The sequence below is a fragment of the Haliotis cracherodii genome, unplaced genomic scaffold, assembly GCF_022045235.1.
Source record: "Haliotis cracherodii isolate W230 unplaced genomic scaffold, xgHalCrac1.p SCAF_3, whole genome shotgun sequence".
NCBI lineage: Eukaryota > Metazoa > Mollusca > Gastropoda > Lepetellida > Haliotidae > Haliotis > Haliotis cracherodii.
In genome coordinates this window covers 58667288-58684526 of record NW_027266286.1, presented here as the reverse complement: position 1 = coordinate 58684526, position 17239 = coordinate 58667288, and the positions used below count along the sequence as shown (strand labels likewise).

The 17239-nt window shown below is 40.8% G+C and overlaps 1 protein-coding gene across 3 annotated transcripts in view; it reads right to left on the bottom strand.

The window, feature by feature from the left end:
- LOC139473691 (phospholipase D1-like) overlaps window positions 1-17239 on the bottom strand; it is an 83926-nt gene that overhangs the window by 39693 nt on the left and 26994 nt on the right. For 2 of the 3 annotated variants that reach the window (XM_071256396.1, XM_071256397.1), the window contains exon 2: window positions 1300-1447. In XM_071256396.1, coding sequence (XP_071112497.1) covers window positions 1300-1447 — 148 coding nt within the window. Of the gene's footprint in view, window positions 1-1299; window positions 1448-5439; window positions 5525-17239 lie in introns of those variants that run through there. The other variant, XM_071256398.1, reaches the window with a different exon arrangement.

The window sequence follows — 17239 nt, the reverse complement described above, 5'->3', positions numbered from 1 at the left end:
TACACAGTTTTACTCAGTATCTGTGACTCCATGTTCACACTGACGGCCATACAACGACCAGCTGTATCATGGAATATAATAGTTCCTTCAAAACGTGAGATGACGTGAGCATATGCATGCTCAACTTGTTCTACAGGAACATCTGTTGTAGTTTGTTTACAATATATTCAAATAATATCATCATTGGACTTCAGCATGTCAGTCACAGTAATAGCGTTTCGTAATACATTTACATGAAGTACAAGGCGTCAAAATGGCCGACAACAAAACATGACGAGACAGATTTCGAAGTTGTTAATGAACCTGTGGTGGTTACATGTGGTAGTCATCATTAATGGATTGGCCAATCATTGAAGGTAATTATAAAGATGGGTCAGATAAGATAGATAGATAAATTCATAGATTGCTGTTAACTGTCGATGTCTGTGTAGTCACGGATCGAATCAATACTACGATAGTTTTGATGTGCATTTCAACCTGTTGCTCACTGAGATGGATCGTAGCGAGGATATTTGTGAAAAATCCTGCAGTCAGACTCCCTGACATTTCTCAATGTATGCTAAATGTGGAGTTCAAGATTAAAAGGTCGAAATGATCAGAAACAACGATTCTGTATGTATTTGTGCTAGGGAATTCCCAGGGGTTCCCCCAGGAATGTTGGTTTTGGTTGGTTTGTTGTTTAACGCCGCACTCAGCAATATTCCAGCTATATGACGGCGGTCTGTTAATAATTGAGTCTGGACCAGACAATCCAGTGATTGATATCATTAGCATCAATCCACGCATTTGGGATCGATGACATGAATCAACCAAGTCAGCGAGCCTGACCACCCGATCCCATTAGTGGCCTTTTACGACAAGCATAGTCACCTTTTACGGCAAGCATGGGTTCCTGAAGACCTATTCTACCCCAGGAATGTATAAGCAGTCCATCAGTGTTAACGTCATTTCCAAATATAGTCTCATAAAAACGGATGAACGTCAAATTGTGTATCTTGTAAACTTATTGTAAAAAATTATACACAGATGATCGACAGATCCTGTTTAACTAAGGGAAGTAATCTACTTAATGACTTGCTGGACAAAAAATTGAGACAATATTAACTTGCTTGTTTGTCATCTGACGCTGCACTCAGCAATATTCGAGCAATGTGATGGTGGCCTGTAAATAGTCAAGTCTGGACCAGACAATCCAGGCATTGATATTATGAGCAAAGATCTTGCAACCAGTGTAGGTTGCTGGGAACCTGATCTTCCCCAGAATCCCTAAGGGATCAATCCCAACTACATACTACTTACAGGTAAGGGTTGAGCATCTTTGACACATGCTTCTCGTGTTTGGTCAGCTTGACCTCCACAGGCAGGTGGCCAATCCAGCAGTTGGCTCGTATGGTGTTGAATGGGTCCGGCTTGTTGTGGATGGTCCGGAAGGGAACAAACTGCAAACCTGCAAACAATAACACATCAGTTGATTTTAGATGACGTCACAAACAACAGAGTTAATATTAGATGGCATCACAATCTCATTAAAATCAGATCTTAGTTCTCACTACCACTAAACAAAGATCTGAGGACATCCCATTACGGGTCACGTCAGAACGACCTTTCATTCAACCAATCAGAGCGTCGCTTACCAGATCATGAAAGTGACAGTTGGAAAGTGTTTTCTAATCATGCAACCTTGATATTTAACAGAGGGTATTCTGAATGACAGTTACGGGGTTTTATGATTATATCCATACAATCTAGGTCATCTGTAAGCCATTCCAGAACTTTCTTCTCATCAGTTTTAAAATTTGCAATCGAGAATACGTCAAAATATGTTTCGAAGCATAGTCGCCAGTTTGAAACTGGTGTCGTAAAGCTCGAGAAAGCTGCTTTCTGATTGGCTAATGTCGATTTCTTGTCAGTCATTTCATTGGTCGGTCAAAGTTCGTGAACGGTCGTTCTGACGTGACCCGTAATGGGATGTCCTCAGATCTCTGTTTGGCAGTAGCAAAAACTAAGATTTGATTTTAATAAGATTGGATGGTGTCACAAACAATATTACTTTCTGCTTGCACCTTCCATCAATCAGACTGGATTAAAGGCAATAACCATTCATGTTTGTCCAGCACTAGATACTTTACTTGAGAACACATGTTTTTGTTCATAACAAAATAGGGTCTTGTGTAATACAAACTGAATTGGCAAATTCTATTTTCTGATGATCATGATGACATGAGTTCTCAAGCCAGTGTTGGTTCAACTGTCTCATGTCCACATGTAACAGAGCTGTTGACAGGCAGTGAAGAGATGCAAGGAGTGAGATCAAACATAGCCAGGGTCCAGGAGTCAATGGTCAGGTCCCGGAGTCCATGGTCAGGTCCAGGAGTCCACTGTCAGGACCAGGGCTCCCTTCCACAAAATGATCGTAGCGCAAAGACAATTGTAATACACACACCGTAACATATGACATATGATAGTCAGAGCCCTACGACTGTAACACACACACACCGTAACATATGACATATGACAGTTGTAGCCCTACGATTGTAACATACACACACACCGTAACATATGACATATGACAGTTGTAGCCCTACGATTGTAACACACACACTGTAACATATGACATATGATAGTCGTAGCCCTACGATTGTAACACACACACCGTAACATATGACATATGATAGTCGTAGCCCTACGACTGTAACACACACACACCGTAACATATGACATATGATAGTCAGAGCCCTACGACTGTAACACACACACACCGTAACATATGACATATGACAGTCGTAGCCCTACGATTGTAACACACACACACTGTAACATATGGCATATGACAGTTCTAGCCCTACAATTGTAACACACACACCGTAACATATGACATATGACAGTCAGAGCCCTACGACTGTAAAACACACACTGTAACATATGACATATGACAGTCGTAGCCCTACGATTGTAACACACACACCGTAACATATGACATATGACAGTCGTAGCCCTACGATTGTAACACACACACTGTAACATATGACATATGACAGTCGTAGCCCTACGATTGTAACACACACACCGTAACATATGACATATGACAGTCGTAGCCCTACGATTGTAACACACACACCGTAACATATGACATATGACAGTCGTAGCCCTACGATTGTAACACACACACACCGTAACATATGACATATGACAGTTCTAGACCTACGATTGTAACACACACACACACCGTAACATATGACATATGACAGTCGTAGCCCTACGATTGTAACACACACACCGTAACATATGACATATGACAGTCGTAGCCCTACGATTGTAACACACACACTGTAACATATGACATATGACAGTCGTAGCCCTACGATTGTAACACACACACCGTAACATATGACATATGACAGTCGTAGCCCTACGATTGTAACACACACACCGTAACATATGACATATGACAGTCGTAGCCCTACGATTGTAACACACACACCGTAACATATGACATATGACAGTCGTAGCCCTACGATTGTAACACACACACTGTAACATATGACATATGACAGTCGTAGCCCTACGATTGTAACACACACACCGTAACATATGACATATGACAGTCGTAGCCCTACGTTTGTAACACACACACCGTAACATATGACATATGACAGTCGTAGCCCTACGATTGTAACACACACACACCGTAACATATGACATATGACAGTTCTAGACCTACGATTGTAACACACACACCGTAACATATGACATATGACAGTCGTAGCCATACAATCGTTTTGTAGAATGGGTCCCTGGTCCTGGCACAGGGTCCAGGGCAAAGTCTAGATCCAGAGTTAAGCAACACATGCACAATGACTTCTGCAATTTTACTCTTCAAATTGATACAGCTGATGTCCCTGTATACTGTTACATTAATAAATATCAGAAACACAGCTGACACTAGGCTTATTATGCGCAGTGATAATTGCCAGAAACAAGGTCACTGTAAATTCTAAAATTATCTGAAAGCGCTGTGACAGTATGAGGTGGTCACTGAATGGTAGTCACAGGCAGAAGGGGTGGGAGGTGCCATGGAGTCTCCTTTCCCTTGATGGAAGATACAGTTCCTGAGAACATGCATGTACAATAAAAGTATCAAATGATCAAGTATTGTATTGTGCACACAGGCCAGAACTATCTGGTTACATTGTTTTGTATTGCATTTGAATACTTCTCGCCTGGTTCAGCTTAGTCCTGCACCATGACCGTGGAATATATTCATTTTATGAAAAAACAAAATCTAGAAATGCATACAAAAGCAAGTCTAGCCAGCTCAAGCTAGCTCTATTCCACACTCTGAAATCAGCATAGGGAATATTTTTTTTATTTTTAGAGTCAAGAAGAATATTTTGTTATATAAGATTTCAGACACTAAATGTTAGTCTAGGTTCAGCTCTGTAAGAGAGAATTCAATGTTCTGTGGACGTCACATCTTTCTTTCTGACTCCATGGCAACTTAGTAAGTATATGTAGCATTCCATAACTAGATGATGATCATAGAGAAAATCAATCATTCAGTCATTGTCATATCTACTATGCCAGGAATAAAGACTGCTTCTCATAGGGCTCAACATATTGAATAGAACCCAGGCCAAACTGCATTTGGCTTTGACAATGCTGACAATCATTGCTACAGTAATAGGAAATCCACCACATACATCAGTTTAATAGAAGCAAAGACGTATATAAATCTATACACATCTTTGATAGAAGTTAATGGCATAATGACACAAGTTTGTAATACACATTCTACCATATGCATCTAGAAAATGTGGACATGAAGTAATATTTCAAAATTGATTAGTCATGGTTCATAGCCACAACTTGCTCCTTGTAAACTTGTAATATACAGATGAGATTATTGCACTTCTATAGTGACATGTATACACAGCTGTGTGTGGCTGCTTGTACTTGTCTGGACTAATTTCGGTTTTATAGTGCCAGCGCACTGAGATACCATGCCGCAGTTTAACATGGATACCCAGCTCAGACACAGTATACTGACTCCGAGCCCACCAGTCCTTGTATAAGCCCCTTAACGTTCAGAAGCTCCAGGGGATCGAACCCCGGTATTCTTCTGTGTGGACCAACGCTCAATCCACTGCACCATGGAGGCAGTTGTGACAAGTGAACACAAACCAGGCAGATATTCCCCAACACAAGAACACAGAACATGTATCCGACACCTCACATAAAACCATACTGGCACTTTCACAAAACTCAATATAAAACATATGATTAGCTACAGTAAAGCCCAACAAGTGTTCTGGAAACATCCCACTGAATATAATCTGGTGTGAATGTTGTTTCTACCCAAACATGCCAAGCACACGACTACAATCTCACACACCAGTGGCGCCACACCTTGACACCACGCTACACTAACCTTACACTTACTTTCGTAATCTTCCATTGTCTCCTAATTAACGCTGTCAGTAATCCCTGTTCAAACCCACTTGGCTGGCTCCCTGACTCCTCTGAGGACACTCTCACACTGATGCTGCAAGCAGCTATTTATAGCCCAGCCTTGACTAGGCTACAGGCCATAATGTTGCTAGGGAGCTAACTCATCCATTTCCAGTTCTGCCAAATCTAATATAGCAGATTTGAGGCGATACACCCCCTCATATACTGATCCCTTGCACAGCTTGATGAGAATAACTTAGTACACTCTGCATCCTCACCAGTTTGACTACCAGTATATTAATGGACCACTGAGAATGGTTTTGCTGCTGATCTTCAAAGACATTGCACATGTTGCAGGGCTTGGAACATCTTGGCCAAATATCAAATCCTTGCTATCTCAGGTAGCTTCTTCATTCCAGTGAAGCAAAGGTAGGACATAAGATAGATGCTCACTGATATTCATGAGTGAGTGAGTTAGTTCGATTTTATGCCGCTTTTAGCAATATTCCAGGAATATCACAGTAGACACCTGAGAAATGGACTTCACACATTGTACCCATGTGGGGAATCGAACCTGGCTCTTCGGCATGACGAGCGAACACTTTAACCACTAGGCTACCTGACTGCCCCCTGACATTTATGAGGCATATATAGTCATGAAATACAGTCCAAGGTTGTCCGCTGCCAAACTTTCAATTGATTTACCATTCACAGCAGAGACTATAAAATACTCTATTTTATGGTCTCCGTTTACAGAGATTTGAGCCCGGTTTATCCTAAGTGAGTGAGTAGTGTTTTTCACCACTTTTAGCAATATTCAAGCAATATCACAGTAGACACCCGAAATGGGCTTCACACATTGTACCCATGTGGGGAATGGAACCATGGTCTTCGGTGTGACGAGCGAACACTTTAACCACTAGGCTACCCCACCGCCCCCTGTGTGTTCTAAGTTGAGTATGAGTGAGTGAGTGAGACAGCTGCAGCCATGATGTTATCAGCTATATTCTCCAAGTAATATACAGTGCCTGCAGACAGCCTATGTGGCAGAATGCATCCACAGACAGCTGCAGCCATGATGTTATCAGCTATATTCTCCAAGTAATATACAGTGCCTGCAGACAGTCTATGTGGCAGAATGCATCCACAGACAGCTTCAGCCATGATGTTATCAGCTGTATTCTCCAAGTAATATACAGTGCCTGCAGACAGTCTAAGTGTCATGAGATGCATCCACAGACAGCTGCAGCCATGATGTTATCAGCTATATTCTCCAAGTAATATATAGTGCCTGCAGACAGCCTATGTGTCATGAGATGCATCCACAGACAGCTGCAGCCATGATGTTATCAGCTATATTCTCCAAGTAATATACAGTGCCTGCAGACAGTCTAAGTGTCATGAGATGCATCCACAGACAGCTGCAGCCATGATGTTATCAGCTGTATTCTCCAAGTAATATACAGTGCCTGCAGACAGCCTATGTGGCAGAATGCATCCACAGACAGCTGCAGCCATGATGTTATCAGCTATATTCTCCAAGTAATATACAGTGCCTGCAGACAGTCTATGTGGCAGAATGCATCCACAGACAGCTGCAGCCATGATGTTATCAGCTATATTCTCCAAGTAATATATAGTGCCTGCAGATAGCCTATGTGTCATGAGATGCATCCACAGACAGCTGCAGCCATGATGTTATCAGCTATATTCTCCAAGTAATATACAGTGCTTGCAAACAGTCTATATGTGTCGTGAGATGCATCCACAGACAGCTGCATCCAAGATGTTGAGTCCCTGCCAAAGTTGCTGCTACGAAGAGTTTGGAGGTGCCTCTCACCAATGGCTGTCAATTAACTCCATCATCTGGGATGACATTTACACCATGGCCGTTAACACCTACGTTGCTGTACTACACTTGGTCAGGTCAGTCATTACTTTGTTGTAATTGGTACGCAGGCTTCACTGCCTGCCTGCAGTAGAGGATCGAGTGTTTGCTTGGTTTAACGTAGTCCCCACCAGGAACCCTGTGCATGTGATGCAGGTTGGCACAACCTAACATATAATAGACACCAACCATGTGGCTCATACCTGTCACACAATTCATGATTAATATGTATCTTGTGTAGCAGTCAATCAATCTAGTAGCGAGTGTATATTACATTATGTACGTCAGCAATATTCCTATGTCATGGTGACCTCAACATAATCTCAGTAAGAGGCTGGTTAAAGTGTTTGTTCATCACACTGAGGACCTATGTTCAATTCCCAACATGTGTGAAGCCCATATCTGGTGTCTCAACCGCCATGACATTGCTTGAAAATTGCTAAAAGCGGCATAAAATTAAACTCACTCACTCCAATACCATGGCAACCTCAAAATAATCTTAATGAAACCAAACATTGGCTGACAGCATGTGCAATAATCAGTTCACACATTGTAACCACCCAAGTAATCAGGTAACACTGTAACCACCCAAGTAATCAGGTCACACATTGTAACCACCCAAGTATTCAAGTCACACATTGTAACCACCCAAGTAATCAGGTCACTCATTGTAACAACCCAAGTAGAGCAGGTCACACATTGTAACCACCCAAGTAATCAGGTCACACATTGTTACCACCCAAGTAGAGCAGCTCACACATTGTAACCACCCAAGTAATCAGGTCACACATTGTAACCACACAAGTAATCAGGTCACACATTGTAACCACCCAAGTAATCAGGTCACACATTGCAACCACCCAAGTAATCAGGTCACACATTGAATCCCCCCCCCCCCCCCCCCCCCAAGTAATCAGGTCACACACTGTATGCCCCCAAAACACAGTATGAAACATCACCAAGTTGCTTTTGTTATTTCCCAATTGTTTCATTGTTGTGTGAGTGAGTTAGATTGCATGCTGCTTCAACCAATATTACAGCTGGTTCCGAGACATCAAGAACAGGCTTCACCCATCGTATCCATTAGGGGAATCAAACTCAACATTCATTTAGCAATAACACATGATGACATATTTGTCATTGTCTGGACCATCAGATGTAAAATGTGAAAAGTCAGGATACCTCGGGATTTGTCTACTGCAGCCATTCTGTTTTATTTTATCTCTGCAGGTACAATGATGCAAATGATGAGTGAGTGAGTTGGGTTTAACGCCGCTTTTAACAGTATTCCAGTTATATCACGGCGTGTCAGCTTAATGTGGGAGGAAAGCCCGAAGTGATGCAGGTCTGAGACGTTTACCACTTTGGTGAAACCAACGAGCATGGGTATGGTGCATACAAACCTAGAAACATAATCGGGGCGAACCAGGATTCGAGGTCTCTGGCATGCCCAAGTGATGCAACTCTGCACAGCGAATTGCAGCGCCTTAGACGACTGGGCCCCCCCTTCCCCCGATGGAAATGATGGTTGGAATATAGTTGTATTTGCCAGCTTGTGTTGTCACATTGACATGTGAACACATGTTACACCAACACAGAACCACTGCACACCACGATGTCAGGGATCACATATCCATGTTCAGGACAAAACATTAAGAATTGACTTACAAGGATCAAGTTTCACTGATATGTGATTATGTTCACAAGCCTAGTATCTGTGCAGACTCATGATGATGACAATATGTTATACAGAAACTTGTCCTCCATATAGATCATCCTTCTGTTACTGCATAGCCTATATACATACGACATAACACCTGTTACTTTTACAGATTTTTTTCTTAAAACTTGCAAAACACTTTTTTTTGAAAGTGTCACAGTATAATAAAATAGTATAGTCGGTAGGGAAAAGATATAAAATCAATGACCAGTTTAGCAATAATTAAAGTGTCACAACTGTCACAGAAGTACATAGAAGTCGTGTATGTCCTTTATCATCGTCATGGTAACAAATGGACCACTGCCTGCATCACTGTTACTTTGTGTGTGAAATATATCAACATTTATGAAGACAGAGTCACTTGTGAATTTCAACTTCTTTCGGTGAAATGGGGTTTAATGTTGCGTCCAGGATTATTGCATGATATAGCGACGTGCCTGCACACGTGTGTGTGTGTGTGTGTGTGTGTGTGTGTGTGTGTGTGTGTGTGTGTGTGTGTGTGGCTGCTTGTACTAGTCTACAAAGTGATGCCGATTTTATTGTGTTAGCCGACTGAGCTACCATGCCACAGTTTAACATGAATACCCTACTCAGACACAGTATACTGACTCCCAGCCGACCAGTCCTTGTTTTAGCCGCTTAATTTCGAGCATATTATTTGGGTATGACGCAGACAGGGGTTGAAGCCCTGGCCTTTAGCTCTCTGGGCGGATGCTCTACCACCAGACTACCGAGTTCCTTATCACCCTAGCATCTGAACAGAAACATAGCTTTGAAAGAATATAGAAGCGAAACTCCACAAGACAGCTCTGTCTTCAGTGACATAAGTTCTAAAATACCACTTACAGAAAATGTATTAACCATGGGAACAGCAAGTAACTCAGCAGGGGTTAAAAGATAAATGTCCTTATAATTTTATTTCGGTTTTCACATTTGTGAAATTATGGGTCATTGGTTCTATAAAACATCATGATAAAAAACACAAATGCATTAGTGTAATTTTTTTTTCCAAATAAAAGTTTCTAAACGGGATGTTCATATTATGATTATGACAGACAGTGTAGTTTAAAATTGGAACAATGCCTATAGAATTCTCCCTGGAATTGATTAAGATACAGTTAATTTGCACTGCGATGGCAACTGTAGGCTCCACCAGCAGTAAAAGTCCCATAAAGTCAGATCACAATAGTGGGATGACAGTCGAGTAGCCTGAATTCATTCAGTATACTAAAGCTGTGGACTCCCATCATTTAATAATGCAACTTAGTCGTCCTTGTATTGATTATGAATAAATCATGGAATAGACTGCATTCATAGTCACAAAGATTAAAGCATAAAAAAGCATAATAATCGTAAATTACCAACAGATGAAGTTAATGTCAATGGCCTATGTTGGTTTTGTAAAGTTGACTAAAGTAATATTTTCCCACTCTTTAACAGTGTGAAAAAGATCGAGATTTTACAAACATTATAGATTAATATGGGTCTGCTCAAGTATCACAGTGTGTTAGCCATAGTATGGAGGATAGCCCAGATTTTGCATTTACCACTTTTCTAAAGTCAACAAGCAAAGGTATGTACCAAGGACAACAAAAAAGGTATCTGGGAACTTAAATAGTAAATCCTGGAATGGCTAAGGGACATAACTCTGGTCAGCAACAAATGCCCTTGATCTCCTTCAGATTTTCTGAAAAAGACAAATCTTTCAAAAATAAGAGGATTTGCTATATTTGCATTTTAATTGCAGATAGTGATATATCCCTAATGTAGGGACAAGAAATTGTGTATTCTTTGACACATGTAAGCTCCTTTTACCTTATATGGCAACACACAGCTGTCCTGGATATAAATACAAACTGCCGAACATTAGTTCCAGACATAAATATAAACTGCCAGATATGTGTTCCAGACATAAATACAAACTGCCAAACATTAGCTCCAGACATAATTATAAACTGCCAGATATTGTGCTCCAGACATAAATACAAACTGACAAACATTCATTCCAGATATAGATACAAACTGCCAAACATTAGTTCCGGATATAAATACAAACTGCCAAACATTTGTACCAGACATAAATACAAACTGCCAAACATTTGTTCCAGACATAAATACAAACTGCCAAACATTTGTTCCAGACATAAATGCAAACTGCCAAACATTAGTTCCAGACATAAATACAAACTGCCAAACATTAGTTCAAGACATAAATACAACTGGCCAATCATTAATTCAAGACATAAATACAAACTGCCAAACATTTGTTCCAGACATAAATACAAACTGCCAAACATTTGTTCCAGACATAAATGCAAACTGCCAAACATTAGTTCAAGACATAAATACAAATTGCCAAACATTTGTTCTGGTGAGCTAATAACTCGTGCCACAGCTGTAAAAGGCTAAGGTGAGCTAAGACAGTTATTACACTTACATCAAATGAATCATGGGAAACAAAACTATAAAAAGACACTAATCTCTAAATATAAATGCATAAAGAACAAAAGAAATGAGAGTGTGTGCGTGTGTGTGTGTGTGTGTGTCTATATATAGACAGCTGATGACGTGACCTCTTGTCAGTTACTGAGTGACCAGTATAGTGCTCTCTACCCCTCACTGAGGTGGACGTGACCAGAGCGACATCCTTGTTTACATAGTCCTTGATTCATTCATGTCCATGAATAGCCTAACAATTAGTCCCAAAGTTAAATTTAGGGACTGGTCATTTACCATAGGGTGGTTTGAGTGGTGGGGCATGGGAGGGGAAAAGGATTAGTTTTTGTGTAATATCATTTTTACACCAACCCCCTTAATCTAACTGGCCCTGAGTCCCTTATCTTTATCTTTATCTCATATTTAAATTATATACTACTCAAAAGAAGTTAAAGAACACCCAATCCCATCCCCCTTAATCTCACTAGCCCCCCTCCCCTAAAACAAAAATGACCAATCCCCTTTCATCTTTAACTTGTATTTGAAAACACACACTACTCGAAAGAAGTTAAAGAGTCCCTGATTTCTGTGGTGGCCTGACACACTAACTATCTAAGTCATATGTAAAACTCAGATGTACATCTACAAAATGAAAAGTATAATCTAAACGGAGCCCAGGACATGTCGAAGCTAATGCAAACTAGACTTGCCAAATCTTTCATGACGACTTGATTACCGGTAATTTCTTTTTTTAATCTCCTGGGAGTGGGAAACATACATTTTAGTTCGCTAGTCCTGCACCATGACAGCGGAATTTCTGCATTTGACTTAATCAAGACCAGTCTAGATGACAAAAATAGCGTGCGTGAGTGAGTGAGTTGGGTTTAACGCCGCTTTTAACAGTATTCCAGTTATATCGCGGCGTGTCAGCTTAATGTGGGAGGAAAGCCCGAAGTGATGCAGGTCTCAGACGTTTACTACTTCGGTGAAACCCACGAGCACGGGTATGGTGCTGACAAACCTAGAAACATAATGGGGGCGAACCGGGATTCGAAGCCACAATCATAGGTTACTGGCGTGCCCAAGGGACGCAACTCTGCACAGCGAATCGCGGCGCCTTAGACGACTGGGCCACCCGTGCCCCCCTGATGACAAAAATAAGCCAGTCTGGCTAGCCATATTCCACAACATCAGCATTTGAATATGTTCTTAAATAAGAAGAAAATTGTATTTATCATTCATTTTTTATTATTAACAAAGACTGCACAAACAAAATGCATATGTGTCTACCTGGATCCCTGACGTTCTTATCTACATCCTGTATGGCTAGTAACACATACGTAGGCTTATTACCATAATTATTCATATTACTTTCATTACGGACGGGTAACTCTGGTACTTGGGTCGGGTGGGTTACCTGAGTAGGACCCGAGTACCCACAGGACTACCAGGACCCGTGGTAAGTCATGTGATATATTGTTTAATGGCAAAAATAGAACTCTATGGTAACATTACAAGTCACTAATGTTCTCATCCCTTCTGAAGATAAAATTTCAGACATGACCAGATCATTTTATATGTGGATCTAAATACATTTTGCCAGGGCTACTGTCAAACTCTTCCCAATTGGACATTTTGTACATATCTCTTGAGACCTACAGCGGGTACCCGGGTAGGGTCGGGTTATAGGGGGATGGGAACCCGGGTAGAAAATTCGGACTCCTCCCAGCCCTACTACCTTGACATGTTAAATATCACTGTACATGGCCGTAGGCATATAACCCATGGCAGTGATAAAGAGTTCACTTGTGTTGCAATGTTGCAATGATGCCTGCAGCATCAGTGATGAAGAGACAGGGAATAACACCCTATACTGTCATCTACAGCAGATACATTGTGATAGGTGTTCCACAATGTTGACAGCTGTTCCAGCACAAGGACAATGTTGTGTATCCTCATGTAGGTTGGTTGGTTGGTTTGTTGTTTTACGCTGCACTTAGCAATATTCCAGCTGTATGATGGCGGTCTGTAAATAATCAAGTCTGGACTAGACAATCCAGTGATTGACATCATGAACATCGATCCCGTTAGTCGCCTTTTACGACAAGCAGAGTCACCTTTTAAGGCAAGCATGGGTTGATGAAGACCTATTCTACCCCGGATCTTCACGGGTGGGAGAACTTGAAAATGGGTGGGAGAACTTGAAAGTGACTCCTCATGTAGGATATATATAGAACTATGGAAGGGATCTTAAGGGGCTGTTGACATACTTTTTTTTCTGACACAAATCTTCCCCCCCTTGTACCACTGGTTATACTAAAGCACTGAAATCTGTGTAAAATATTAATTGTTGAAATACACTTGTGCTTTATTGAAATGTAAAACTACAAAAGCTAAGTGAATGAAAGGACCAAGGTCACTAGGATTACTGAAAATAGAACAGAAAAGAAAAGAAAAGAGCACAAACAGCAAATCTTATTACTGGTTTCCTATTTCACAAAACAAAACTGTACTCTCAAACAGTGAGTGAGTGAGTGAGTGAGTGAGTGAGTGAGTATGGTTTTACGCTGCTTTTAGCATGGGGACACCAGAAATGGGCTTCACACATTGTACCCATGTCGGGAGTCAAACCCGGGTCTTCAGCGTGACGAGTGAACGCTTTAACCACTATGCTACCCGACCGCCCCGTACTCTCAAACACAATTACTGAGCTGAACAACAATATCTATGAACATGATGAACATGATGAATGCATGGATCTGGGATGCATATCCTGCTGACAAAGGTACAAAGGGTACAGAAGTGGGCATTTTAATCAGGTTTTGTGGCAAAAGTGTAATTAAAGGTTTTGATATTTACATTTTGCAAAACGTAAACATATTAATTTCAAGCAATGCATGGCTTACACAAGGAGATTTGTCTACCTAAATCCTTCTTGATGTCAAATGCTCTTCATTACATTAAGGTGACCTCCACAATTGACCATGCCAGCTGAAGCTTCACTTCATCCAAATTATTCTTATTATTAATAAATACTATTGATTAAAAAGTGTTGCTACAAAAACATTGTCACATTAAACTGATAAACATTATTAGCATATATGATATATTAACTCAATACGCTTACTCAGCATTCAGCTGTTTACCTGCAGCTATAGGGGCAAGAAAAAGCCCTGAAACGTTGTTACAATCAATCAGGAAGTTCCCAGTGGATGTAGAAAGAGAGAGAGAGAGGATATGAGTTGATTTGACAGTGTGCTTATAATACCAGAACATAGTATGGACCTCTGTAAATGCCCCACTGTTCTAGTAAGGGGTTGTTATAGGGGTTTAACTAGACCTGCCCAGCGACCAATATTCAGCCCCATCTCCCCATGGGTATGTTCAGTGATGGGTATGGGTGTGGGGTCGATGATGAGGGACATGGCATGACTGGGGTTATTGGTGAGGGAGGGGTTTGGGGATAAGGTTGAGATTAGTGGTGGGGTTATTTTAAGAGTAGAGTGAGGCTTGACAATTGGTTAAGGGTTGACAATCGTCGGGAGGGGGAGGGATTGTTTTGTTTTGGTTTGGTTTGGTTTTTAACACTGCGCTCAGCAATATTGCAGCTATATGATTGCAGTCTGTAAATAATCAAGTCTGGACTAGATAATCCAGTGATTGATATCATGAGCATCGATCCACACAATTGGGAATCGATGACATGCATCAACCAAGTCAGCGAGTCTGACCACCCGATCCCGTTAGTCGCCTTTTACGACAAGCGTAGTCACCTTTTACGGCAAGCATGGGTTGCTGAAGACCTATTCTACCCTGGATCTTCACGGGTCACGAGGGATATGAACTTTTATCAGTGATACTGTGGCAAGGGGATGTTGGAAGTTCACTCAAACAATTTCCCAATTCATGTTTTATATTAATAACTTGCATTATGGCTTTGGACTTCCACAGTGATAACATCTGTTTTACATTGGGGGCAAGACATTTGGGCAAGAAGTAGGCATCCCCATTGGCACCAATAGTGCTCCCCTCCCTGATCTGATTCTATATGCAATTTCTGCTTGGTCTGGCAGAGTCAAAACAAGGTCATTTAATGGTCACTTCCACTGATTTAGCTACCTGATCTGGAGGTAAAGGAGACCAGTGAGGCCACCTCATCCCTTTTATATTTACATCTATGCATAAAGATTCAGAGTGACACAACACTCGCCACAAGACTGGATGACAAGTCTAAGGAATGACTTCAACTTTCCTATAGTTACCGTATTCGACGTAATAAGCGCCCCGCTCTAATAAGCGCCCACGGCGATATTGGCTAATATATTGGCAAGTGAACAGTCCCAATTAGCATTCCTTCCGATTGATCAATATACACAAGACTTATTTATTCGTGTATAATACGCACTCGTGTGTTATATGCACCCTTAATTATGGGCAATTAAATTCTGGAAAAATACATCTCTCGTATATAAACAGTTCAGGCTGTCAGCATAAACCACGAAATGTATCTTTCAACTCTGTTTTTTTTCCACCAAACTAATATTCTAATAAAAGCCCCCTATTTCTAATTTTGAGAGCGCCCTGGGCGCTAATAACGTCGAATACGGTAACCTTTATGTCAAGCAATATTCCTGCAGCTCCAGCCCTTGGTGTCTACGTTTGACAAGTTTTGACGTACAATTGAGGATGCTCTTTAGACCAAGGTTTCAAAGAGCATCATACAACTCTTGCTCAGAAGTTGTTAGATCAAGGTTACAACATTCAAAGCCTCAGTAAATCTTTCAAACATATTTATGGTAGACATGTGGTGGACATTTCCAACTGATGTCCAATGCAATTACCTATGTTGACTTGTACCATGTGTTCCCTTGTTTTTTCAGGTGAACAATTTGTCTTGCCTTTGCATGTGTTTGTGATGGTGCCACCGGAGGGGAAGGATACACTCACCTTTTCGTGAACACCTGGTATTATGACTATTTGATAGTGATTCATAAACATGTGCTCATATATAGTCAGAATCATACAACTGACTCTGCTTTGACAGAGATTTCTTATGAATATAGAAAGGGTTGTGTCCTTTATCATGTTTATTGTAGTGGTGACTTAAACAATATATTTCACTGACCAATTTGAGCGAAAATAACACTTTTTTTCAAAATTACCAGCCAAGGTCACTTAGATTGGAATCCTCGATACATCCCTGTCATACCACTGCAAATTACACAAGAGACATTCTGTGCTAGGTTAGTGACAGGGAGCTGTTGACGGTCATGTCACTTCTGTAAAGATGCTTGGCTTGTGAACGGGTCCAGGATATTTACAAAAATAAAACATAGATATACGACACAGAGATATAATCTTGGATTCTCAACAAAGTGCCCATGGCAGGGAAAAAACCCTTATTTTGTTCAAAATTGGGTTTCTTAAATAGGTTTTATTATCCTCATGTAATATCATTCAGTGTGATAATGTACAACTTAACTTTAGTGCCTCTTCTACTTATTGGCCCTGTTGTCATGGATATACTAGTTACAAAGCCATACATATTAGCTATAACTACATTTACATGAATTAGGGAAATTTGTCATTTCAATTTGGGAATTTATACTAACAATCAATGCAGACTTGGGGTAAATGTCGGCCTCTCTCTAAGCAGGTCGAGACAAATCCCTTAATACACTGGAAGATCGAGGATGATATAATCCTTCAGTATCAAAACTCAACTGATAAAAATACTTTACAGACAA